The 27,908-nt window shown below is 43.5% G+C and overlaps 1 protein-coding gene across 1 annotated transcript in view; it reads right to left on the bottom strand.

Moving 5' to 3' along the window:
• Positions 1-27,908, bottom strand: part of MYO10 (myosin X) — a 368,617-nt gene that overhangs the window by 56,888 nt on the left and 283,821 nt on the right. The window contains exons 23-28 of the mRNA XM_006135809.4: positions 27,696-27,905; positions 25,805-25,844; positions 24,536-25,438; positions 21,902-22,025; positions 15,578-15,821; positions 1,531-1,626 (exon numbers count right to left, since the gene is read on the bottom strand). Coding sequence (XP_006135871.2) covers positions 1,531-1,626; positions 15,578-15,821; positions 21,902-22,025; positions 24,536-25,438; positions 25,805-25,844; positions 27,696-27,905 — 1,617 coding nt within the window. The remainder of the gene's footprint in view (positions 1-1,530; positions 1,627-15,577; positions 15,822-21,901; positions 22,026-24,535; positions 25,439-25,804; positions 25,845-27,695; positions 27,906-27,908) is intronic.

Raw genomic sequence — 27,908 nt, 5'->3', positions numbered from 1 at the left:
CTGAGCCAGTCCCTGGTTCCCTGAGGGGGTTGATGATCTGCCTTGAATGGGTCTGGGCTCTCTTCCCATTTTCCCCCTACTGCTATGGGCTCTTAGGGATTGTCCCCTCACCAGTGTCTTCACCTCCCGTGCCGGAGATTGTAAGGGGGAACGGTATTGCCCCAATGAGGGCACCGAGGGAGTGCCTTGCACAGAGGCCTGAATCTCACCTGGTCTCCAGTGTCAGAGCTAGCTTGGATTTCATCAGGAGAGCTTTGAGGCAAACGTCTCTTTTTTAGTCTGAGGTTTAAATGACTTGCAAATGTGCTACATTTACACTTATCGCCAATGTGCTACATTTCCAAACATCTCAAGCAGCAGTTATGGGGATCACTAACAGGCATCAGGTTTTTGCATTCTAAAATGGTTTAAAACCTGGGGATCTCCCCGTCCCAAGGCTAAGTTCTGTCCAGGACACTAACTAGAATGACTAACAGTGTCTACACAAACATATTGCCTATGCAGCAAGAAAAGAAGCTGTCAATAGCACAGAAGCTCTGATGCACAGTCACTGGCGGCAGGAAGGTTCTGAGGCTGAGGGAGCACGCAGTGCTCCTTGTATGCACTATGGAGGCACCACTCCGGGGATCGTTAGGGCTGCTCCCCCACAGATACTTCTGAGGGAAAAACTTCTGGCACTGGTATACGTAGTGAACACACCCATACCTTATGTAGAATGGACATGAGCAAGTAGTTGAAGAAGAACCTTAATTATTCTCTTACTTTTGAATGCTTGTATTTTTGAAAATGTTGTGATTGGCAAATATGTTATTGTCACTCAGGAAGTGCAGGTAGTTTTTAAATTAAGATTTTTAGATTTGGAATATAAAATTGATCTAGCAGTTTCGGCCAGTGAAACTATGGTTATCAAGTTTTCCTTGCTGCTGCCAAGGATTTGTATCTGATTCTAAAACCTTTAACAGCTGAGCAGATGGAGATCAAGTGCTTTGCTTTCACAAAAGAGAAGAGCAGTCTTCTCTTTTGTGAATGTGAGTGGACGCCTCCGAATTACAGTGATCTCATGAATTCTCACATATGAAAAGTTTTCAGACTCTAATTCTGCAAAAAGTATAGGAGCCTGCCAGACTGGAGCTTTATTTCAGACAGTAGAGAGTGGATGCATTGCATCAATTTTTTAAGCAGATGAAGAAGGGACTGAGAAGCATAAAAAATAGACGTGGCCAAAGAAAATCACCCTGTACAGGCAATAGAATATTAAAGGAAGCCAGAGGGAGCAGGATAGGAAGCCACATACAGCCAAATCCTAGTTCTCATCATCGGTAATACGACTCTTTTCTGTACCATACTGCCATCGGCATCCTTGGTGGCTGCAATCCTCAGCTGCCTCAGAAGATCTTTGCAAAGGGAAGTTAATGTACTGTGTTTAATAGTGCTGGCCAATATCTCCAGAGACCACATGTCAATACATTGCTGCTGTTTTTTGCAAAAGTTAGAATGATATGGAGATGAAAAGTTTAATAATTATCTCACCTAGCATCTTCAGGAGTCTCAGCAATCAAGTGGTAGGTCCGGTCGGCCATTACTATGTCAATCCCATTTTCTTTACCGGTATTATCAACAATCTCTCTGATATGGACAGAAATGCCAAAATTAAAGCAGGAGTGATACTGCAAGCACGGTGACAATGCTCTTCTTAAGAGTGGCTTAGGTACTATTATTTCAGAATAGCGTTCACTTGTTTTACCCTGATTCACTTAAGATGTACAATGCAGATTCCAATTTCACCAAAACAATGTTTTTCATAGCCATTGTAGCCGCTGTCAAAGTTACCCATGTTCAAAGTACTACGAAACTTCACTTACTAAAGTGGACTTTAAAGAGGGGGAAGAGAGCCAAAAGAAAACATAAGGACTGACCCTGACTCCTTAAAATATTCAAGGGGTTGTTGAAAATGCCAGAAATGCAGACCAAGATTTTCAAATGTAATGTGATTGTGTCTAATCTGGCCACCCAAAACCTGACAAAAGACACATTAAAGAGGCCTGATTTCAGAGAAGTGCTAAGTACCCACCCCCTCAAAACCAAACCTTCAGAAGTGTTTCAAGACAGGCATGAAAATATCAAGGTCCCCCCAAAATCACAAGCCATTTTTTAAAAGTCTTGCCCTGTGTGTTTAAAGCATTATAGAAACTTAAGTTATTTCCATGTACTGTTGAACATTTCCCAAGGCTTAAATGGTAACTTTTTTTGGCTTTTTGTCCTGCCACCCATTTAAGTCTAAAGCTTATTTTTCCCCTTGTTAATTAACTAAAACCTCTTTCCCATGACATTTCTGATGTACCCTTGTCATCCAAATACAGATAAAACAAAAAGCAATTTTAAGTGAAAGAGAATATTATCCCATGTTTTGTCTTTCCTGAATTTTATTTTTCTCCTCCTTACTATGATGTTATCCTATTTGCCTTTAAATGAAGTAGCACTAGATTTCATTCTCTTTGAAGAAAGTTCAGATGTATTAAGAATCTGATCACTAATTAAACAAATCTCTGAAATTCCTATTCCACTGCTTAGAAACTACACTTTATTTTTTTGTTCCACATAGACCTTTGAAAATACAAATCCCTTTTGTTATTTTGTGTGTTTATAAAAGAGAGGTTACTCATCCCGTGCAGTAACGATTGTTCTTTGAGATGTGTCCCCGTGGGTGCTCCATAGTTAGTGTCGGGCTCGTCCCGGCACAGAGCAGTGATTGGGCGGGCTGTGCATGCGCGAGTGGAGAGTTGTGCTTCTGCCTTTGAAGTAGTGCGCTCAGCCTGCTTCTCCTCCATTTCTTCTTTGACGCCCTCGTGGGCTGCTATTATTGTCTGAAGAAATGAGGAGGAGGGCGAGTAGTGGAACACGCATGGGAATACACATCTCAAAGAACAATCGTTACTGCACAGGGAGAGTAACTTCACTTTCTTCTTCAAGCGATGTCCCCATGGGTGCTCCACAGTTTGTGATATGTGCTGGGAAGACTGTGTGCCCATTCAGATGGATGGTGGGCTTCAATGAATTGCTAAGATTGTGGAGAGAACCGCATTGGCTCCTGCAGTATCTCTTGTGGAGCATGGTGGAATAGCGGAATGCTTTATGACAGTGAGATTAGACAACCATGTCACTGCTCTGCATACTTCCTGGAATGAGACTCCCTTTAGGAAAGCAGCTGATGTCGCCATAGCTCTGGTAGAGTGGGCCTTTGGATTTGTTGGTAATGCCCTATTCTGGAGCAAGTAGCAGGTATTAATGCATGATGTTATCGGCTTTGATATGTGCTGGGAAGACAGTGGTTTTCCCTTGGACCTTTCAGCCAGGGATACCAGCAATCTCTGGGATGATTGAAAGGATTGAGACCTATCCAGATAGGTCTAATGCCCTTCTAATGTCCAGGATGTGTAAGACGGCTTCTTCTCTGGAATGTTGTGGTTTTGGATAGAAAGTCAGAAGGATTATCAGTTCATTGATATGGAATTCTGAGTTCACTTTGAGTAAGGACAGGTGTGACCTCAGAATGACCTTGTGCTTGTGAAAGGTCATGTATGGAGGCAAGGCTGTGAGAGCTGCGAGTTCGCTGACCCTCCTTACAGAAGTGATCACCAGAAGGAACAACGTTTTCATGATAAGAAAGACAAGTGGTGTGGTTGCCACTGATTCAAAGGGTGGTCTTGTGAGTGAATGTAGGACCAGTTGTCCCATTTGGGGGGAATGGGTTTTTGAGGTAGGTGAAGGTTCTCCAGACTCTTCCAGAATCTTTTAGAAATGGGATGTGCAAATATGGAGAACCCATCTGTAGCCAGACAGGAACCCCCTTGTAACATCCATTTTTGCTTGCCTGGAGCATACAGGGCACACAGAGCAGAAGGCCCAGGCTGTGTGACCATGAATGGCTATAAACAGAGATATGCCAATTGCTGACTAAGAGGCTGCCAAGGAGTGCCCTTGACTTAACCCATATTGATACGAACACACATCCATCCGCGGGGGGAGGAATCTCTCGCCCAGTAAAAAAATGTCTAGTGCTCACAATTTAGTTATCTCTCTTGCAAGTGTAAATTAACTTGAAACTTGCTTGTAAGAACTGGCGCCACAAAACGGACCAGTAGAATTCGGCATCTTAGATAAGAAAGAGAATACGGGCCCCCAGGGGTATAAAGATAGGTCCAGCAGCGCATTCTCTTTGAGTGTCAATCTACCATCTATCTGCTGGTCGGGTTTGGTGTTTGATCTCCCGAGGTTCCAAAGGGACGCCCACCTCGTATTCGTCTTTCCTAGGAATTGAGAGACCGGCCCTGGCCTGACACGCTGGAGTCGAGAGGCACAGAAAAGGGTAAAAATTGTACCTGGATGTGGTCCTTTGTTTAAGTATATATATACATAGACTTAGAGCTCTTTAAAGATTAAGCTGTCACTTGGTACCATTATTTCTATTTTCTACCATTATTTCTATTTTCTATCTTTATTTTCTTTGTAACCATTTTTTAAAATCTGTATTTGTTAGCATTTAAGAAATAGAGCAATAGCCATTGTAACCATATGCTTTTTATAAGTCTTTTAATAAACCTGTAACTGTTTAAGCTTTAACCTGACTCCTTCAGTTGCTGTAACAGAACCAAGCACAATTTAAAAGAACTTCAGCCGGTCATAAAAGGACAGACATAGGGAGAGCTTGGGCGTTTGGATCTGTGTCACTCCCAGGTGACAAGATCCGTTGGGGCACCTTTCCAGCCTTTCCCAGGCTGCCCGCTGCGAAGGAACCCCTGTGTTCTAGCAGTTAAAATCTAAGGTGTAATAAGCTCTTTCTATATAACGGGGCGTCTGTTGGCCTGCTGGCCACCCTCTGCGACGGGACCCCGGTCCTAGCAGTAAAGACACGGACGTTAAACCTTTTCTCGGAAGCATACACACACACACACTGCCCTGACCGTCGGCTGACAGAATTGGCGTAGTCGGCAGGATTGTGCTATTGGTTCAAATACAGCAGCATGAAGCCAGTCACGATTGACATAGATTTTAGCTGTATAGAAAAGGAGTTTGCCCGAGAGGGATGGGGCAACCCTAAGTGGGATAAAGAGATGTTAAGGAAAGGCGCTTGCATCTGGCTGTTAAAGGGTGTGTGGCAAGCAGCCTGCTCTAGCTACTGGAACTTAGAAACAGAGCTGATAAAAGTGCAGAGAGAGAGATACAAACTCTGGGAGCAATGCCAGAACCTGGATACCCAGGTGCGAACCCTAAATAAGGACATGGAGCACCTTTAGGAACGGCTCCTCCTGAGGCTAGAGAGGGGAAGGAGAAAGTAATTAATGGAGAAAAATGAGCTTTTGGAGCTGGCTTTAAAACTTTGCTAGTTCAAACCCCCTCTCTCCCGCCTTCCACTATAACCAAGATAAAACAGTACAGCATTCCAGCCGAAGCTATGGCTCCGGTCTGTGAACTAATTAAAGATCTGAAAAAACAGGGAATCTTAATTTGTACCTACTCCCCGTATAATTTGCTCAAGAAGCATGCTTGATGGGAATGAGCCCCCCCTCTCATGAGGAAGCTCTGAGAGACAGCTGATAACGAGATACGCACTTATCAGTCTATAGGTTCGATTTACCGTAATGGGTCCCATTTCATTTGTACCTTACTGTGGGAAACACAGAGATGTCCTATGCCTTATGGCAAGAAGGAGAAACTGTACCCCGCCGCCCCATACAGTTTGGCTCAAAGTTATGGCAGAGGTCATAGTTAAATTACACGCTTTATGAAAAGTGCTTCTGGCAGGCTACACAGCACTAAGAGAAACAAAGGAGCTAACCCAAGCTCAAGCCATAACACTTCACACTCCTCTCCCAATCATTAAGCCCATATTGGAAAGAAAGGAGTTGCCACCGGGAATAGCCCAAAGGAAAATTAAGGATTCTACTGAAACTTAATTAGTTAACTGCATAAAAGAATGAGCTCTATATATTGTAACTTTATTTTGTGGGTTTCAAATGAACTAGTTTTATTTTGTTTTAGATTATGTCCTCTTGCTTAAAATTGCAAACAGACAAAGCACAAATTAGTTAGTGCTTGCGTTAGGCATTCAACTTTTAAGGTTAAATTTGCTCTCTAAGAAAACCAAGTTATTGTTTTAAGAATCCAAACTCTGAAACTTCACTGTGTCTATGTTCAAGGCTGAGTTGATAACACTTTTAGCTTGCTCTCAGATCCAAGGTTGTAAGTGGGTGCAGACTGCCTGTCTGTTCTGACGAGGTTTGAAACCAACTGTCCCTCATAAGTAAGCCTGGAACATTGTACATATGGTTCTTTTCAGGAAAATAAAAGCTTTTTGCTTGCAGGAACAGTAACTGGCCAACCAACACCTTGTGCTAAGGAGAAGCATTATAGCTTCACACATTAAGCCTGATCTGTGGTACAAGAGAGAAACTGAGGCATGCCACCGTTGGGGAGGGCTAGCAACTCTAGAGGTAATTCAAGGGAGTGGAAGGTCACGAGTACCGATGAAGCGCCCTTGTTCTCGTAAAGTTATAGCTCACTCGCCCATAGAAGTGGTAAGGAACTAGCTGTAACCGATTCCCCTAGCAGATCTTAGGCAGTATTTTAAGTTATAATAGGCCACCCCGATGGGGGTAGAGATGTTTTCTTGTCTTTCAGATCATCAGAAAGCGCTGGTGCCAGCTAAAGAAAAACAACAAACAACAACGACAAAAAACCATGGTTCTGTGTCATGACACAATAAGTTTGTGTTCTGTCCAAGTTTGTCTTGTGTGTCTTAATTGTAATACGTATTGCAAATATTGTTGTGTGTAAGATAGTGTTTTAATGAAAGGATAATTTGAGTAAAGCAGAAGCATTAATTTAAACCATCAAAATTAATAATTGGGCCCAATCAATTGGCAACTTTAAAATTCAGTGAAAGGATAATAGTTTGGAAATTGTTTAGGCTAGGAGAATGTTAACAATGTCTCCACAGGTGAATAAAGAAGAAACTGGAAAGAAGCAAGGAGTGCATCACGTGAACAGAAAGACTGGGAGTGGGGTAACAGCCCTCTCCCCCACCAGATTAGTTTTGCTTTAATAGCTCTAGAGCGCCAGAGATAATAAGAAATCTATAAGAAACAACACAGGCAAGTGGGACATCAGCATATTTAAGTAAAGATGCCCACAACAATGAGGAAACTAGTAACCTCACCATTGCAATAACAGCTACTTGCCCTGCTACTTACTGGTGCCTGATGCCTTAAAAGGCCTCAAGAATTATAGAATTGCATGGGTTAACAATTAAATATCTGTGAACCATGCTTGGTCCTTTAAAAGAAACAGTGACTCTAGTCAACGTAACCTCCTTCAAGTCACATACATAGAACAAATACACAGTCCTCTGAGTTAAAGTTTGTATAGAATACAGGCTGGTAGATGCAGTAATATCCAGTGCCTGTAAAGGCCTACACACCAGCCAAGCCAACCAAGTGATCCTAGATAGTTTGAAGGATCTGTCCAGCTCTGTGTCCACTTCACTAGATCTAACCAGATATTTGGACCAGAGACTGATTAGATTGTTAATTAATGGAACTAAATTAAAGAATTAGAAGGCCAGTATTGAAGAATAAGATAGCTTTGACCACCCAGCCCTGATGGTGGTGAGTCCCCATCTCCCCCGTGCCTACCCATGGGAGTGGGGAAGTAAAGAATCCATGAGGACCCAAAGGCCCACAGATGGCAAATGGGAAAACAGATTAGATACTGTGGTGCAAAGATTAAACAATCGGCAGACCCCTACAGGCAGTCCGATCAGTAAGAGATTTCTTCCCTACAGGGAGAACCTCTCCTAGCCACACTGTGCCACTCAAAGATTCTAAATATGCACCTGAAGACACTGTAGTAATCAAACACCCCAGTTTAAGAATGCAAACCCGCGTACTGCACTCCTTCAAAGGAAAAGGAGTCTAGACCACTGCAGACGCTGGGCTAACACCAATAACCATTACTGAGGCTTGGATTGTATCCAAGACCGGTGAACTTTTTTGTTTTATTACAGGAAACTGAGGCAATGGCCCTGAACAGTGCTCCAGTGGGATGTATCCCTCCCAGCGCTGGTGTGGATCCGGGAAACCATCATGAACTTTTTGTATATATACCGCTTGCTGTTGCAGTGCTTGCAATCGCTGTTGTTATAGACTGAACTATAGAAAAAGAAACCTAAGCTGAAGCAAGACATGGTACTCCAACTCGCCATGGTCTTCTTCCTCATCCCAACTGCTACTGCTGTACCAGAACACCTTACATAACTCCTCTACTGGACTGAGAATCGAGTTTGTCCCTCTCAGCCCAAAACAACTGATGGAACAAGAGTGACATCTTCCAATGGAGACCGGTATGGTTCGATAACAGCGACCACCGCAATCCTCAAAATAACTTTGGGGGGAGGCAAAGGAAGTGGCAATAGATGGTATAAGGTAAGACATGCTGTAACTAAGAATGTAAACATCTCATGGCTAAATTGGTTAGCCCAACAGCTGAGATTTTCCCTAACTCCTTTTTTTACACTCTGTTATAACCACTGCTCTAACCACTGTAATTTTTGTAATCATTTTCTGCATAGCTCTATGTATTGTGCAATGCCTAGTTAATGCAGCTATCTTTTCTGTGCACATTCGATATACAGCACTAGGAAAGGACCCTCGCCAATTCCTAGATCCTGAACCTTCTATTCCGGCCATCGGGCACTTCTAGATTCCCCCAAGGTGGGCAAGAGGTGCTGGTATCACCGCCATCTTGTATCCTGGGATGTGGTGTGTCGTATCAGGGGGTGGAATGTAGCCAGACAGGAACCCCCTTGTAACATCCATTTTTGCTTGCCTGGAGCATACAGGGCACACAGAGCAGAAGGCCCAGGCTGTGTGACCATGAATGGCTATAAACAGAGATATGCCAATTGCTGACCAAGAGGCTGCCAAGGAGTGCCCTTGACTTAACCCATATTGATACGAACACACATCCATCCGCGGGGGGAGGAATCTCTCGCCCAGTAAAAAAATGTCTAGTGCTCACAATTTAGTTATCTCTCTTGCAAGTGTAAATTAACTTGAAACTTGCTTGTAAGAACTGGCGCCACAAAACGGACCAGTAGAATTCGGCATCTTAGATAAGAAAGAGAATACGGGCCCCCAGGGGTATAAAGATAGGTCCAGCAGCGCATTCTCTTTGAGTGTCAATCTACCATCTATCTGCTGGTCGGGTTTGGTGTTTGATCTCCCGAGGTTCCAAAGGGACGCCCACCTCGTATTCGTCTTTCCTAGGAATTGAGAGACCGGCCCTGGCCTGACACGCTGGAGTCGAGAGGCACAGAAAAGGGTAAAAATTGTACCTGGATGTGGTCCTTTGTTTAAGTATATATATACATAGACTTAGAGCTCTTTAAAGATTAAGCTGTCACTTGGTACCATTATTTCTATTTTCTACCATTATTTCTATTTTCTATCTTTATTTTCTTTGTAACCATTTTTTAAAATCTGTATTTGTTAGCATTTAAGAAATAGAGCAATAGCCATTGTAACCATATGCTTTTTATAAGTCTTTTAATAAACCTGTAACTGTTTAAGCTTTAACCTGACTCCTTCAGTTGCTGTAACAGAACCAAGCACAATTTAAAAGAACTTCAGCCGGTCATAAAAGGACAGACATAGGGAGAGCTTGGGCGTTTGGATCTGTGTCACTCCCAGGTGACAAGATCCGTTGGGGCACCTTTCCAGCCTTTCCCAGGCTGCCCGCTGCGAAGGAACCCCTGTGTTCTAGCAGTTAAAATCTAAGGTGTAATAAGCTCTTTCTATATAACGGGGCGTCTGTTGGCCTGCTGGCCACCCTCTGCGACGGGACCCCGGTCCTAGCAGTAAAGACACGGACGTTAAACCTTTTCTCGGAAGCATACACACACACACACTGCCCTGACCGTCGGCTGACAATGGAAGGGTGGAAGGATATGTGCACCCGGAATGATGAAATTGACAAATTTTGTTGTTTCAGGTGCATGATGTATTCCAGAACTTAGTGGAGCAGCGCCCTGTGCGGTTCAATTGCACTGTGTGTGTACCACTGTGTAAACCAGTGCCACTTGTATAGGTAAGTCTTGCGTGTTGTTTCTTTCCTGCTATGCAGCAGGACATTTTTCACTTGTTGGGAGCACTGTTGCTCCACTTCCGAGAGCCAGATAGGTACCATGCCGTCAGGTGTAGCATTTACGGTTGGGGATGAAGTATTGATCCCTGGTTCTGGAAGAGCAGATCTGGGTGGTTCGGAAGCGGGCAGGGAGGTGGTAGAGACAGGTGATAGAAACATGTAAATTATGTCTATTGGGGCCAGGCGGGGGCTATCAAGATCACGTGTGCCCCATCCATCTGTATCTTCCAGAGGACTCTGGGAATGAGAAGAATGGGTGAGAAGGCATATAATAAGTGGGCCCACCAAGTGAGAAGCATCACATCACCAAGGGAGCCGTGTCCTATGCCCACTGTCAAGCAGTACTGAGGGCATTTGGAATTCTATCTGGTGGCGAAGAGATCTATCTGTGGTCACCCCCATCGGTGGAACAGCTCATGGGTGATCTGGTTGTGTAGTTTCCACTCATGTTCTGTGAGGAAGCTGAGGCTGAGAGTATTGGCCATAATGTTCTTGTCTCCAGGCAGGTAATCTCCGGAGATGGTAATGTTGTAGTGGATGAACCAACTCGAAAGCCTGATCTGCACATAGCGACTGAGATCTTGCACCACCTTGGCGGTTGATGTAAAACATAGTTCTCATATTGTTGGTGAGGATATGCACCAAACAGTCTTGGATGTAAGGGAGGAAGTGCTTGCATGCGTTACGGACTGCTCGAAGCTCAAGCAGATTTATATGGAGTCTGGACTCATCTTTGGGTCCAGATGATTTTGTGGAAAAACCTGCCAGTCTAGACACAGCCTTGTATGTGGGGTGCAATGTGATGTGAAAATAGGCATCTTGAAGTTCGAAGGCTGCAAACCAGTCCACCATCCAGTGCCAGAACTATTGTGGTGAGCATAACCATTTTCAAGCATTGCCTGTGAAGGTATTTGTTTAATTGTCGCAGGTCCAAGATAGGTCTCTAACCTCCTGTTCTCTTTTTGTGAGAAAGTAGTTTGAATAAAACCCCCTCCCTTCATATTTTTCAGGGATCTGTTTTATGGCTCCTATACTGAGAAGGTGCTGAACCTCTTGGCAGAGCAGTGTCTTGTCAGAGGGATCCAAGAAGAGGGAGGGAGAGGGTGGGGAGGTTGGGAGGATTGCCGTGAAGGGGACAGAATAACCACGACTGATGATTTCTAGGACCCACCAATTTGTAGTGATTGCTGCCCACTTATTTTAAAAAGGGTGCAAGTGGTGGTGAAATATATTGTGCTTGCCTGGTACTGTAATTGGGGGGAGGTTGGGCAGACCCTTGATCAAATTTTCAAACATGCTGCCTCGAGGCCTGAGTCGCAGAAGAGTGGTTGTTTGGAGTTCTCTTGCATTGGTTTCATGGTTGGAAGCGGTTTTGCTCAGAGGGTCAGTATTGCTGTTGTCTAGTGAAGGTTGTATCCCTGTGTCTTGGATACAGTGTATAACGCTTTCTTCGAAAAGGGAGAGTATAGATCCCCAATGTGCATAGGAGGGTGCTCGAATCTTTGCTCGAATGCAGGGCTTCACTGGTACCTGCAGCGAACAATTTAGCTTTGTCGAATGGCAGGTCCTTGACTTTGGCCTGGAGGTCCTTAGGGACTCCTGCTGCTTGCAGCCAAGATGAATGTCTCATCACGACGGATGTCGCAGTGGACCTAGCCACGGTGTCTGTGGCATCCAGGGCCATTTGCAGCACCGTACAGGATATAGTGTGACCCTCCTTAATGATCGCCTTGAGGATAGGTCTTTTATCCTCTTCAAGACTGTGCAGGAGTTCTGTTAATTTCGTGTAATTGTCAAAATCATGATTTGCAAGCAGTGCTGTATAGTTAGCTATGCGTAGCTGGAGGGTTAATGAGGAGTGCACTTTTCTCCCCAACACATCCAGGCATTCATGGTCCTTGTCCTGTGTATGTGCTTTGTGTTATGAGTTCTTGAACCTTTGATTGGCAGTGTGAACCACTAAGTAGTTTGGCTGAGGGTGCAGGTAGAGAAAGTCCATACCTTTAGATGGAACAAATACTTCCTATTGACCCTTTTATTAATTGGAGGGAAGTGGCTGGTGTTTGCCATACTTTGTCGGCTGCCTCAAGCATTACTTCGTCTAGAGGCAGTGCAATTTTTGATTTTGCAGAAGGCTGTAGCTTCTTTAGTTTGCAGTGTTTCTCCTGAACCTCTTATAAAACTACCTCCTGGCTTGTAGCCACCTTTTTAAATAGGTCCTAGAATTGCTTGATATCATTGGTAGGTGTTGGGTCATTTGGAATAACTGCTTCATCAGGAGCAGAGGATGAATTATCATAGGGTGCTATATCAGACTGGTGGACGGTTGGGTCATCCTTGATCTGTCCTTCCTCTAGATCCAGGCCCTCAGATGGGGAATGTGATGCATCTGAGTGCATGGAAGGCAGTGACCTTTGTGTGGGTGTAGGCAGTGCAGTGGAGGTGTGTCGAGGTGCCCAGTAATGATAGAGGGACCAACGGTTGCAATGAGTGTCATAGTACTGCCAATCAGTGTGCCACAGAGGATATTGATTGAGTGGTGGTCTGTATGCCCCGTAACGCACACATGTCCTATCTGGGGAGGAGAACATGCTTCCTGTATCCCCATGGTAGGCACTGAATTGTGATGAGGACAGTGACCGTGGCGAGCCCTTTGTTCGTAGTGGGGATCATGAATGGTGTCATGGCAAAGGCTCAGGAGGGTCCCAGTCCTCCTGTCATATCTTGGTGGCATTTATGTTTTGCAAAGTGGGGAACGGTGGTGGGATGCAGGCTTGTGACCCACTGAAGTGTGGGTCAGTGCCTGCGGTCGTGGCATGGGTGTAGTCGTGACCCCAGGTGATCTAGAGTTAGTATGGGATACTGGAAGGTAGTTGGAGCTAGCCCTGTCCGTTTTCTGGTGCCATAGGTGAATGTCGTGCCGTAGGTTGGCAATGTGCTGGGGATCTTGAGTGTGCCGTGGCGAGCCAGGTGCCATTAATGAGAGTGGTGTCTCGGTCACCCACAGGGCCCTTGCTAGGTGCTCTTTTTGTGGTAGCAGGTTTCGAGGGCTGTTTAGAGCATGTCTTTGAGCCTGTTATTGAGGAGGCTCAAGACTTTGCCATGCCTGAAGTTCCTGGCTCATCTCCTTTGCTAATTCTCGAGGGGAGAGAGTAGGTTGGGTTTAGTTTCCAATTGTATTCTCTGAGGTGGAGGGCTTGGATGTTTGCCCCGAGGAGAAATTGCACTTGAGCCCTTATTGCCCCTTGATAATTATGGGGGTCTAGGGATCTATCCATACACTGTGTGCATACTGTGAACTCCCTTTCTTTATGAGCTCTTCTTGTGAGGCTATGGCAATGTACACATTTCTGTGGTACATGTGTCCCCCAAGCAGCATATACACTCGCTGTGGGCATCAGAGGCTGGCATAAATTCTCAGCATTTGCCTCATCTTTTCTCTTTAGGAGAGTCTGGCATGTCTCCCAGAAACTAGCTGTACTTGTACAAGCAGAGCTGACTGCTTGTGGGTTGCTAGTTCCTGGTTTTTTTTGTTTTTTTTTTTTTACTTGCCACGGCTTGCCGCTGCACAGCGGTAAAAGCTGGTTGCGGCAGCTTCTTTTGTTGTTGTTTGTTTTCTTTGTAAAGAGAAGAGAGTCCTGTATGGCTCAGGACTGACTATCTATGTTAATAAAGTGGTTCTGCTTTGTCTTGCAGCGTGCATTGAGGAGGAAAGAGTAGTGCTCCGTCTGTGGTCAAGGGCGATGAAGAAGGAACTGAGGAGAAGTAGGCTGCACACTCTATTTCAAAGGTGGGAGCACCGCTCTCTGCTCGCTCATATGCAGCCCGCCCAATCACTGCTCTCAAAGTCTCCAATCTGTGAGGCTGGGACAAGCCCAACACCAACTGTGGGGACATCACTCAAAGAAGCATATATTGTTACTAATCAGAAAAATCTGAAGAGTTCAATTTAGCTTTAAACAACTTCTCTAAGGTTCAGATTTAAAAGAGAGAGGATAATAGATGAATTCATCAGAAAGCTTTTTAAGATTACCATTAGTGATACAATGTAGCAACAAGAAATCTGGATATTGATAGACATAGTAATAAGAACAACCACAAGCTATACAGTGTATGTGAATACCTAATTCTGCAGTAACCAAAGTCTAGTTGTAAGAATTCAGAATTGTTATTCATGGATTTACTATGACAGCAGCTGTCCATTACTACTGTTGTGACAGATGTGTGCATACTCAAAAGGTCTGATCCAAAGCCTACTGAAGTAAATGGAACTCCCATTCACTTCAATAGGCATTGCATCAAGCTCGCAGAAAGCAGACATTTCCATAAAGAAAAACTTGATGGTGCTTTCGTTTACATTAAAAAGTAGTATACCAAAATACAAATGATAGGTTGTGCTCAAGAGAGGCAAAGAACAGGAACAAGGCATTGTAACCAATTCTAATGTGCAGCTGGGAAGCCACATGGGGCAGATTTACATATACTTCCACAGAGAAATGAGACTAGTCAGCACTATCAGTCTTTCATCTTCATATTCATTTTGGAACCCCCCCACCCACCAAAACCTGTAAGATGTAGTGAAAATTTAGAGAAAGTAAAAACATTTTCACACAGAAAATCTTTTTTCAAACATACCTTCAGAGGTTTAGAATTGTGAACCATGTGGAACTATGTGTACCTGATAACAGTTTGTTAAAATGTTGTGTGGGAGTTTAACTGGAATCAAGAAACTAAAAGTCAATGTAGGTTACACAATTAAAGCCCCATATAGCGTTGTGAAAATGTTCTTCCCAGAGTCTGAAATCATTTTGATTTATTACAAGAATCTGGCATAGTATGGAGAGATGGTAGCCACTCGACAGTCAAGGTTTCAATCAGTTTCCATTATAAAGCCCTCTTTTAACCACTGTGTAATTTTAGAAAACTGGTTTGGCCAGGAAATTACTGCATTTATTTTGAAGATAAAGGAAAATGTAAGTGCAGTTACAAACCTCCCTGAGAAGACATCTGACTGTGACCCACTCTAGATAAAAAACTACTAAAGACTTTAGGCAATACCTCTTCCAACTTCTTCATTCCGGGTTTCCCCACAACTAAACACTTGGCAGCATATGTCAAATTGACCTGGACGAATGACTACTAAATAAGTAAGGCTGCCAATTTGGGCTGGGATTTTCAAATATACTTAGCACTGATCTGACTGCAGTAAGGCCTCAATTGACTTCAATTGGACTCAAGTTAGACCAGTGTTGAGTATTTTTGCACACATGCACTGACACAAACTGATGAGTTGATGGCACTCAGCACCTTTCAGGGCTGAGCCTTGACATGTATTTATGTAAAACTCTGTCCAAGCAAAATGCTCATATAAACCTACCTGGCGGTTCGGATTTCAATGGTGCCCTTCAACTTTTCTTCATTGTCACTTTCAAAGTACATGAGCCTGGACTGTCTGAGGACAAACCAGCGTTTCTTCCAGTTCCTTCTGGAAAGTGTAGATGATCCACCTCCCTTTTTATGCAGCCAGCCTTGTTTGAGAGCCTCCTGCTTGGAACGGAACCACAGAAAGGTCTCGTCTTTCAAGACACACCAGCGACGCTTCCATGTGTTCATTAAACCACCTGGCAGAAAAGAGAGAGGGTTAACTTAGAAAGTGACTTTAAAAACAAACAGAAAACACCAATTCAAAAAATTTAATCCAATGAGTGTTTCTATCTCAGATAAACTAGTAAGCAAATAACTTTTATTTATAATGAAATCAGGAGACTGAATCAACACTGAAATAGGGAAATTCCTGAGCAATCACTGAAGTGACAGTATTTCTGCCTTTGAACCAAGAAACGATCGATAGATAGATAGATAGATAGATAGATAGATAGATAGATAGATAGATAGATAGATAGATGCAAAACCCACTCTTCAGATGAGATGATCTTCTAGCATTGTAAACCAGCTTTAAAGTGGGTGAATGATTTAAAGAGATCTTATTTTACATGATAAATAAGGCCCCTAGTAGTTTATTCCAACAAAAGCAATGCTGACACCACAACATAATAAATTTAAGTCTATCCAAACTTTCAAAAAGCCTCCTTAAGCATTTAAGTTTGCAATGAGCAAATAATGGCAAACTAAAAACCTAAAGAGCAGGTATAGTTAAGGAAATGGACTCTACAATGGAAAACTCTGCAGCTTTATTTATATTAGCACAGCTGAAGCACCATAACTCTCATAGGGTACATCAACAGAGCAGGGCAAAAGTCAAATTAAGATACACCATTTCAGCTGTGTTAATTGCGTGGTGGAAGTTGAAGTACCTTAACTCAGCTTTAGGCACTGCCTACACAGCAGGAAGTCAAAGGTAGAACAGTCTTCCTTCGACTTCCCTTACTCCTCATGAAATGAAGGTTACAGGAGACAGAGTAAGAAGCCCTCCATGTTGACATTATTTTGAAATAATGGCTTGCCGGGTAAACGCGCACTTCATTTCAAAATAACGTCAGATATTCCAAAATAACACTACTGTGTAGATGAACCTATAGTGTGGCTGCAGTTGTCTATTATATATTTGAGAGAGTTAGTCTGTGAGCAGGTGAGTCTTTCTATTTGTCCATTTGTCCAAGAACTCCTCCTAAACCACCAAATTTGGTATGTAGCACTTCCTCTTATCATAATTGAAAGCAAGGTCAGGGTTTGGTTTTTGCCACGAAAATGAGCTGTACCTAGAATGGGATTCCTTCTCAGAAAGCCATGCAGAAAAGAGACAGAATCACTAGGCAGGTGAAAGAAGCTGGCTGGGGGTATCATCCCCCATCCAGAACTGCCCCAGCCCTGAGCCTCCCACACCCGAAAGACTATTTAAGAAGGGCGAGAGAGGTCTGCAGCTTCCCCATAGTTCATACAAGGACATTACTGGCTGTTCCCTTTCATCAGGGAGCAAAGGGGAAGTGCACAGTTTCATCCTTTCCTCAGTCGGGCTGGGGAGCACAGGGAGCAGATAAACCAGCACCTGCCCAAGACATGCACTCCTCCCCTGGCTGTACTGCCTGGAGCTGCAGCAGCCATGGAGAGGCCCTTCTCACCTGGCCCCAAGCTGCTTGCAGTGATAGATGATTGGGGAGATCCTCTCTCCCTGGGTCAGCCTGCATACTGAACTCCTCATCCTCAGTCCCACCCCAGATTACTGATTTAAATGATTTAAATGAAGAAAAAAAAATTAACTGAGTTAAAGACCTGAACAATGCTACTAGTGCCAGTATAAAAGTGTTTACACTGATACAGATTATTATGATTTGAGAACCAGGGACTAACTGCAACCCCACTAGGATTTTTACTAAAATATAACAAAAAACCCTCAAACTCCCCCCCCCCCCCCATCAAAATACTTACAGTATTAAAACTTTTGAAGATAGATCAGGCTTTTAGCCTGTGATGGATAGGAGGAGTGATGGCCAGCATTTGGTGACTAAAGGTTTAAACTCAGCTAGCTAGGGGGTTTTGGAGCCAGGAGAGCCAATAGGAAAGGGTGTTGAAATGTGAATTGAAAAGATACACCTGCCTGCTGTTTTCTTTATAGGAGTTTTTAAGCTAGGAGCTGTGGAAAACAAGATGAAATGAACCAAGTAGAACTAACATGCCTACAAGAAATACTGGGCATGGAAATGGACTAGGACTTGAAGCACGGATCGTGAGTAGATAAGAAAATGTATGTTTAGTCACAATCAGGTTATTTTCTTTGGTTTTGTTGTTTGGTTAAACTTCTCTGTGCTAAGTCCATGTGTCCCCCGACACATTCACTATATCTAAGCTGTAGCCCAGAGATATCATATTTCTCTATGTTTTAATCTGTTCTTTTCTCAGTTGCTCTTTAACACCTACCAACCAAGTATGCTTTATCATGTATATCTTTTTGTTTTGTTAATAAAATCACCTTTTCTTTTTAAGGCAATGATTTGATTCTTGTGTCCTGGAAGATAATAGGAGGTCTGTGTATGCATGACTAAGACTGAGAAGTCAGCCATCAAAGATTGCAGTTTGTTTTCTCTTTTTTTTTCTTCAAGCTTTCTTGTGGTAAAAGAGCTTGGCGGTACCCCTCTGGAAGAAGTTCAAGTGTTTCTTCCTGGGTCTAAGAAGAAGGGTGTTTTCATTTGATGGTGGCAGCCTATTTCCCAAGGCCAGGGAATCTGTGACGTTGGGCAGCTCTTAAGCAGAAGCCTATAGAGGCAAGGTATTTTTAAGGTATCTTGTGGACCTCCACCTTCTGCACTTGGAGTGCCAGAGAGGGGAACAGCCTTGACAAAGCCATTCTGCATTCATCACCTTAACACACACCCACACCTGCGCACAAATACCTCACCAGCTAAACCCTGAGCAAATCAACACAAATCAGTCACAGTCATAATGCTAACACAAACCCAAACAACCTTAACTCTTCCCATTGTAGGATGGCTATGTTCCTGAAGGATGGTTACTCATTAATTTGGCTGTGATATGCCCTCTGGAACTTTAACTGGTTTTAAGGATTTCTGGAGGGCAATATCGAACTTGAGAATGAAATTATGTTGTAATTACTAAGGAGAGATGATATGGTGTTACATAGGATACGTCTAGACTACATGCCTCTGTCGCCAGAGGCATGTAGATTAGGCTACCAGACATAGTAAAATGAAGCGGCGATTTAAATAATCGCCGCTTCATTTAAATTTACATGGCTGCCGCGCTGAGCTGACAAACAGCTGATCAGCTGTTTGTCGGCTCAGCGCGATAGTCTGGACGCGCGGGTGTCGACATCAAAGATATTTGTCGACCACCCAGGTATGCCTCCTGGGATGAGGTTGACCTGGGTGGTCGACAAATACCTTTGATGTCACCACCCGCGCGTCCAGACTATCGCGCTGAGCTGACAAACAACTGATCAGCTGTTTGTCGGCTCAGCGCGGCAGCCATGTAAATTTAAATGAAGCGGCGATTATTTAAATCGCTGCTTCATTTTACTATGTCTGGTAGCCTAATCTACATGCCTCTGGCGACAGAGGCATGTAGTCTAGATGTACCCATAGTGTGTAGAGAACTTACCATTGCTGTCAGAAGTAAAAGGTACAGCAAATATATGAATTTCTGTGGGTCATGTAAGTTCCCAGGGCCTCTTATGTGAGGGAACTACATTGATAAACCTCACATACAGAATAGAATAAAATCTATATGCTGTTGCCACTCATCTATATGCTGTTACCATTATCGTTAAAAACTCATGGCAATTGGAGGAGGTTCCAGACAACTGGACAAAGGCAAATATCTTACCCATCTTTAAACAAGGGAAGAAAGAGAATCTGAGAAACTATAGACTGATCAGCCTCATTTCACTCCTGGAAAAATCATGGAGCAGATCCTCAAGGAACTGATCATGAAACAACTGGAGTAGAGGAAGGTGATCAGGAACAGTCAACATGGATTCACCAAGGGCATGTCATGCCTAACCAATCTAATCATCTTTTATCATGAGATAATTGTCTCTGTAGATATGGGGAAAGTGTTGGACATGATGTATTTTGACTTTAGCAAAGCTTTTGATATGGTCTCCAACACTATTCCTGCAAGCAAGTTAAAGAAGTATGCATTGGATGAATGGACTATAATATGGATAGAAAACACAGCTCAATGTTTATTTGGCAGCCAGCATCAAGTAAAGTGCCCCAGGATCAGTCCTAGGGCCAGCTTTGTTCAACATCTTCATTAATACTCTGGATGATGAGATGGATTGCACCCTCAGCAAGTTTACAGATGGTGCTAAGCTGGGGAGAGAGGTAGATACACTGGGGGGTAAGGATAGGGCCCAGAGTAACCTAGAAAAATTGGAGGATTGGGCCAAAAGAAATCTGATGAGGCTCAAGAAGAATAAGTGTAGTGTTGTGCATTTAGAACAGAAGAATCTCATGCTCTGCTACAGGCAGGGGACTGACTGGTTAAGAGGCAATTCTGCAGAAAAGGATCTGGAGATTATATGAAGCTGGATGAGTCAACAGTGTGCCCTTGTAGTCAAGAAGGCTAATGGCATAGGTCATAAATAGTAGCTGCTAAGGAGAGTCTGACTTACCTGGAGAGTGAGGAAAGGGTTAAGCAACTGGAGATGCACCTGAGGAGGGGGCTTGGGCATTCAACCAATGAAATGCAGATAGGAATTTCAAACGGAGACAGACAGACAGAGAGAGAGAGAGAAAATTGTCTTTCTTCTTTGTTTGATATCAGAGACATTTTTCCAGGTATGCAGGAAGACGAGCTTTCCCAGGAATGGACATTTTGTAATGTGTAAATGTGTAGGGAAAAGCTTAGATAGTCCATCAGGTTTTATTGTTTTTCTTGTTTGGAACTCATGTCTGAGCTGGTTAGTATTTTTTTTTTGTAAGTAAGGATTACAGCCCAAGGATTTTCCTGGAGTCTATGTCACTGGTCTCAAGTTGCAGCGGGGGAGGTCTAGGTTGGATATCAGAAAAAAACCTATTTTGCTAGGAGGGTGTGAAGCACTGGAATGGGTTACTTAGGGACGTGGTGGAATCTCCATCCTCAGAGGTTTTTAAAGTGAGGCTTGACAAAATCCTAGATGGAATGTTTACTTGGGGTTGGTCCTGCTTTGAGCAAGTGGTTGGACTAGATAACCTTCTGAGGTCTCTTCCAACCCTAATCTGTGATTCTATGATGTGCAAGGAAAACTAAGAATCATAATGAAAGAACTCCTGAATATATCTTTGCTAAATCTCTCATCGTGCCCTCTTTTGGATTACTGATGCCAAGTCCACTGAGAGACCTCCCTGCTGACCTTACTGGTCTCTAGTACTGGTCTCTAGGGGTGTGTCTAGACTACATGCCTCCTTCGACGGAGGCATGTAGATTAGCCAGATCGGCAGAGGGAAATGAAGCAGCGATTAAAATAATCGCGGCTTCATTTAAATTTAAATGGCTGCCCCGATCTGCCGATCAGCTGTTTGTCGGCAGATCGGGGCAGTCTGGACGCGATGCGCCGACAAAGAAGCCTTTCTTCATCGGCACAGGTAAGCCTCGTGAAACCAGGTTTACCTGTGCCGATGAAGAAAGGCTTCTTTGTCGGCGCATCGCGTCCAGACTGCCCCGATCTGCCGACAAACAGCTGATCGGCAGATCGGGGCAGCCATTTAAATTTAAATGAAGCCGCGATTATTTTAATCGCTGCTTAATTTCCCTCTTCCGATCTGGCTAATCTACATGCCTCCGTCGAAGGAGGCATGTAGTCTAGACACACCCTAGTATATGGGATGTCAGAAGTTTTTATTTATCTATTTAGACTGTAAGATTCGTGGGTCTCCTTTACCTCTGGTACAATCTGGTTTTCTGGGCTATCTTGCCACTCTATAAGGCATATCCACTATTCAGTTGTACACCAGTCAGTGAAGATGTTATATGATGTGGATGCTAAATATAAAAAGGAATGAAGCTGAGCTTCTCAGTCCATGCTCCTTTGCAGAAGGGGAACTATCTGAAATCTGCCTGATACAAGAATTTGCAATCAAAACTGTACGAAGAGAATGGCTCTCCTGGTCGCTCTGTCACCCCTTAAAAAAAATAATAAAAAACCCAAGCAGTACTGGAGTGGAGTTCTTACCCTTAAAATAGGAAAATACTAGAGAGAATTCTGAACATTTCAGATTATGACCTGCTCTGGTCTGCTCTGTACCTTTCATGTATAAAAAGCTGTGGAAGTAGGGCAGGCTGACACAACTATAGACAGAATCCCTCCGATAGGAAAGTTCATCATCTGTATCAAACCTGGAGTCAAAGTCTTCTTCGCTGTCTTCAAACTGTGGAAAAAGGGAAGAAAGATGAAATAAGCAGCCAGGCTTTGGAGGCAGGAAGCAAAGTGTCTTAGACAAATGTTAACTCCTTCTAGAGAGGAGCTTATACCATAATGGCTAATGGATGCAGAATAGAAACATTTTAAGAGAAAGCAAAATTTAGATTTTTATACAGCAGATTTTTTGAAGTCTGATACCATAACATTATGTGGCAAGTTCAACAACACATGTTCTGCTGTCAGGTATGCATTGTACAGCTAATTTAGGGGGGTGGAATGAGTGAAAGGAGGTGAGAAAAATACATAAAAATTTCATCCTCACTCATCTCAAACTGCTCTTGGAAGATCTTTACCATCTCTAAAGTCTTCCACCTGGGAACATAATGTTTCCCATCGTAGTCATTATACTTGGTGGTAATAGCCCCCCGGTTGTTACCGTGGGGCAGGAAAAGTACTCGGGGGGCAAAGATTTTTTCTTCTCCTGATTGCCATTGTAGGTAGACTTTCAGTCTAGTTATTGTCTTCCCCTGGACTGATAATTTCATTTTGGAGCTGTCAGCCAGGAATACGAGATGGAATTAAAAAAAAAACTTTGTGAGTTTGTTGTTTAAACCCTATTGGCATAATTAGCTCACTTAGGCTTGTTTGAAAACCTCTGTGTTGAACAGCGTGACCCTTTCAGATATCCCATCTGAGAAAGAAGCCCCCTCAGCTGGAACACTGGAAAAGTCACTGCATCCTCAGCTAGTGCGCCCCCCCCCCCCCCCCCCCCAGCAGACCAGGCTTTTGTTGTGGACCCTGGGGTAGAGCAGCTGGGGTGCTGCCGGGTTGGTCCTGCAGGGACCTACCTGGCAGCTGTTCTGTCCCAGGCTCGAGATTCAGCCGCTGTTGAAACTGATCAGTGGCTGATTCCAGGAAGCTGGGGGCAGAGCAATTCTGCCTCCAGCTTCCTGTAGTCGGCCCCTGGTCAGTTTCAGCAGCAGCGGCTGAATCTGGCGCCAGTTCCGACTTACATACAAATTCAACTTAAGAACAAGCCTATAGTCCCTATCTTGTGCGTAACCCGGGGACTGCCTATATAACAAATATATGCAACTGCTTTACACTGTTAAGGAGAGTTATCATTTTGAAGGGTGCAACTAGAGTGCACTACCTCCTCCCACCCCTCAAGGACTGTGTGTAACACTCAGCTCAGAAGGCCTTCAAAAAGGAAAATCTACAAAGTATCCTTAAGGGATGGGATACTCCTCCCACCTCCAAATTCTCTTCCCACCCCTCAGCTCTTACATGTTCAGAGGTTTGCCAAGTTTCTGATCTGGTTTTGTACATGGATACTGCATAGGGGATGAGGCAGAGGCTAGAAAGAGTCTTTGGTTCAAACTGTTGAAATATAGTAGGATAGAAGATGTTATTGTTCACTAATTCTCTGAGGTGGGAATTGGAAATTGATCACTAAATACTAGGCAAAGCTGGTACAGAAAAGTTCCCAAATAGTACCACCTAAGCTAATTCTCAAATATCAAGGAGGGAAAGGGTGCCAGGGTTTTCTTTTTCCCAGAAACACATTCGTATATGGAGAGATCCTCAGGTCCTAAACCTCTGTTCACAAAACTGTTATGTCTCCTGAAGACTGCTCTTGTCCAGCAGAGGAAGAGACTTCCCCAGAAGATAAGCTGATGAGAAACTCCTCCTCCCTAAAATTACTCTAAGAAATAGCAACTTATTCCAAGGGTAAGAGCAATAAGAGTAAAAATAACTCATTGTATTGTACTGCCTGAAGTAAACAGACAGATATTTTAGTCCTGCTACTGCCCTCAGAGCCAGTCAATATTTGTGTGTTTTCAAATGGCTGCTCCAGTTCTTTTATTTTCCCAGCCATAAATCTCTTGGGTGTATATGTGGTAAATGAAACCAAATTATTTCAGGAGATGTATAGTTAGAAAAATAAAAGGACTGAAAGCCTACACCCCGTTAGAGGAACACCTATGAAGAAAAATGTGCCCCAAAATACAGATTCTATCATACGATATTTATTGTTGACAAAGAAAGGTTTTGTGTGTCTAGTTTCTCAAGGCATTATGAAAACTGCTGATTTAATATTATTCTATCCTGCATATGTAGTTTGAATCCTCTTACAATGAAATCACTCCTCTCCACAGAACTCCCTAGTCAGGGCATGTAACTCCTGATTATAATTAATGGCAAGTTCTGCATCAAAACTAATAGGATACATAATCCTGTAACCAGAGGTTCATTAGGAATGCAATTCACACATCTCATCTGTTTGTGAATTTCTGCTACACCCATCTCAATGGTATCTAATTGCCAGTAGATAACTATGTCCAAGTTCAGTGTAAGCAAATTCAAACTGCATATGATGCACACACATATTTATAGGAACTGACACAGACACACTTATTTATAGGAGTTGACACTTTTACCTTTTAAGGTAAAATTTAACTCCCATTTTTTCTAAATGCACAGTGTAAGTAGATAACAAGAAAAACAAGTACTCACGGATGACTGGGCTCCTTCAGAACTGAACCTGTATGCTCCGGAACTGTTGTACGTCCCCACAGAGCAGTGGTAGTCAGGAGACCACTGGCTACTTTGAGAATTAGAGAAGGTGATGCTGCTGCCTGAAGTGATGGCACCATCTTCATAGTCATCTTGATCATAATCATAATCCCCTTCCGGAGAAATTAGTTCTTCAGAATTTTGGGGTCTGCAAGATACACTCTCTGGCACGCAGTATGTGGATTCACCACTCGAAGAGTTGTGGAGACTGAGAGAGTGGTGGCCGGCAGCAATAAGCATAGTGTTGCTAGCAGCAGGGCTTGTGGGCACCACTGTGTCATTCATATAAGGATCCTCTTCTGAAGAGTCATCACTTGTTCTAATGCCACTCGTTCTCTGATCTGAATGGCCATGCTCACTTGGATTGGGTGAATCCTTGAATGTGTCATCATCAGCTTCAAAGCCCTCATCCACTTCCTCTTCAGGGTATGGCTGGCTGAAGTTAAAGTTGGGCTTTTCACTGCATGCATTCCCAGTCAGTTCACTGAGCGTGGCAGAATAATCACTCCCCACAGAGAGTGATCGCTCAATGTTTCGGACGCATTCATCAATCTCATCAAAGTTCAGAGACTCCAGGAATTCCTGAGCTGCTCGGCATGCCTCATCCTCGAGCCGTTTGAGTTCCTCATCTCGGAGCTGCTGTAGCCTCTGCAAGGAAGCCTCTGTCAAGGATAGCTCTTGCTGCTCCTTCATGCGTTGCAGGTCTTCAATCTCTTTCTCCAGGCGCAGGATTTCTTCCACTTGTTTATTTTCTTTCTGCTTCTGAAGTTCTTGCTTCAGCTCTGCTTCCTTCTGGGCTTTTTGAATGGCTGCCAGATCCTGCTGCTTCCTCTCCTCCTCGGCCTGCATTCAAAAAAAAAAAAAAAAAAAAAAGCAGCAAGATTCCTTACTTTCTGTCATTCAACCTCCTTAACCCTTCCATACTGTTCATTTAAAGAACCCTTCTCCCTCCATATAAAAAGATAAAGTGTTGTTACATTTATCCATAGACACTGGAAAGCTCAAATGTGTGCCAAGAATGAAATGAAGTGTGATGTGAAAGACACACCCCTGCAAACAACCATATCAAGTTTCTTTTGGCTTCACCTGCCAACTCCTGTAATAAGTTTAGCTGAAATGTCATGGGTGCTTTTTCTTTCTTTTTTTAATTGGTTAGGGCAAGAGACAGAAACAAACAAGACAGAAGAAAGTATTAACAGTGTAATTTACCTGCTGGGCAAGCCATTCTGCTTCTTGCCTTTGCCTTTCTCTGCAATGATAAGAAAGAATAGTAAGAATAAGGGGATGGTGCTATTTCACTAGGGCAGTAGTGAGTTCTCAGAGGAGTTTTGTCAATCACAAGTAGCAACTCAAAATGAAAACCCTCTGGCTGCATCTAGACTACAGGCAGTCCCCGGGTTACATCGGATCCCTAGTTACAAACGGGGGGGGGGGGACGCAGATAGTGCGGGGTGCCTCCCCCACTGTCGCCGCCTCTGGCGGTGCGGGGGGCGCTTCCCCCCAGCAGACCAGGGAGACGCGGAGCTGCTTTTGTCGCCGCGGAGGACGTGGGTCTGCTGGGGGGAACAAGACACCAGCCAAAAGGGGGCACCCCAGAGCGGAAAAATTAATTTCCTAGGGAACAGCAGGAGCAGCAGGCAGTGAGACCCATTGTGTTACAGTCCCCACCTTGGGAGCAACAGCTCTTTCCCTCTTCAGCACTAGAGCTGCAAGTATCTTGTTAGCGTCACGTGAAATTAACAAGTCCCTTCCAGCCTGGCAGAGGTGAAGCTGAAAAATTACCCAGTGGTGTGGGTGGGCAAGAATGGGGAGGAGCAGGACAGAAGGGAAGAGGGGATAAGCCCCAACCCCACACCCTGGCTGGAGCGGACCGGGGTAAGCCCCGAGGAGATGGGTCTGGTTGCAAAGTGGGTGAGTGGACAATGAGGACCCACCTGTGGCTAAACTCCTGTTCCCAACACAGAATTTTTCTTTAAAATTAATCCTGTGGATAAATTCACACACACACTTCACAGGAAGGGATTTCCATTTTCTGCTCAGCAGAATACAACAACAGCTTTGATTGTATCAATATTTCACTGTACTCTCCAATGACTATTGATTACACTTAATGCCCATTTCACTGAACCATCTGTAGCAAATTCTATTTGGAACAGTAATATGCATTGAATAAACTTTTTTAGTTATAAAAAACAAAGATTCTGACTATTAAATGAATAACTGGGATCTTTCGGGTACCCCAAAAGGAAGATATGGATATAGCATGAAACACTGAAACTTATGATCAATTTTTAATTAAAATATCAACCAAAAAAACCTTCATATCAAAACAGTATGTGTTTTTCTTAGAATAAGGAAGTTGAATGAGAATCAGGGTCTTTTCCACCTAACTCCAGCTCCCTGTCCCCCCCAAAAATATGTACCAGTTCTGACTTACATACAAATTCAACTTAAGAACAAACCTACAGTCCCTATCTTGTACGTAACCCGGGGACTGCTTGTACATCCCTTTTTCGGAAAAGGGATGTAAATTAGACGTATTGCAATTGCTAATGAAGCGGGGATTTAAATCTCCTGCGCTTCATTAGCATAAAAATGGCTGCCGCTTTTTTTCGGCACGGAGCTTTGCCGGAGAAAAGCGCCAGTCTAGACGCTGATCTTACGAAAAATAAAGCCTTTTCCGAAAGATCCCTTATCCCTCTTGAAATAAGGGATAAGGGATCTTTCAGAAAAGGCTTTATTTTTCGAAAGATCAGCGTCTAGACTGGCGCTTTTCTCCGGCAAAGCTCCGTGCCGAAAAAAAGCGGCAGCCATTTTTATGCTAATGAAGCACGGTAGATTTAAATCCCCGCTTCATTAGCAATTGCGATACGTCTAATTTACATCCTTTTTCCGAAAAAGGGATGTAGTCTAGATGTAGCTTCTGGGTATATTCTCCACTTGTGTACCTGAGAAACTCCCACAAAGGCTATACATATATCTCATCATCATTAGTGAAGCTTTACTAAATTTGTTGTGATTATTTGAATCAAAGTTGATTTAGTGTAGCACTTAATGTCTGCCTTTCAGTTCCAGTCAAATAACAGCATACATTGAATACCTTTCCTCCTCTTCTTTCCTCCTCTTCTCCTCCTCTTTCTGTTTCTTCTCCAGGAGCTGTCTATAAATACGTCGAGCAATTTGGCCTCGCAGCTGCTTCTGGAAGGTTATGGCAGCTTTCTTCAGGTGAAGGAACTGTCTCCTTAGAAGGAATGCCCTGTAGTTCTTCTGTATCACAACCACATAGTAAAGCACCTTTTTATAATGCTTTCTG

The sequence above is a fragment of the Pelodiscus sinensis genome, chromosome 2, assembly GCF_049634645.1.
Source record: "Pelodiscus sinensis isolate JC-2024 chromosome 2, ASM4963464v1, whole genome shotgun sequence".
NCBI classification, from domain to species: domain Eukaryota; kingdom Metazoa; phylum Chordata; order Testudines; family Trionychidae; genus Pelodiscus; species Pelodiscus sinensis.
This window is presented reverse-complemented; position numbering and strand designations above follow the sequence as displayed.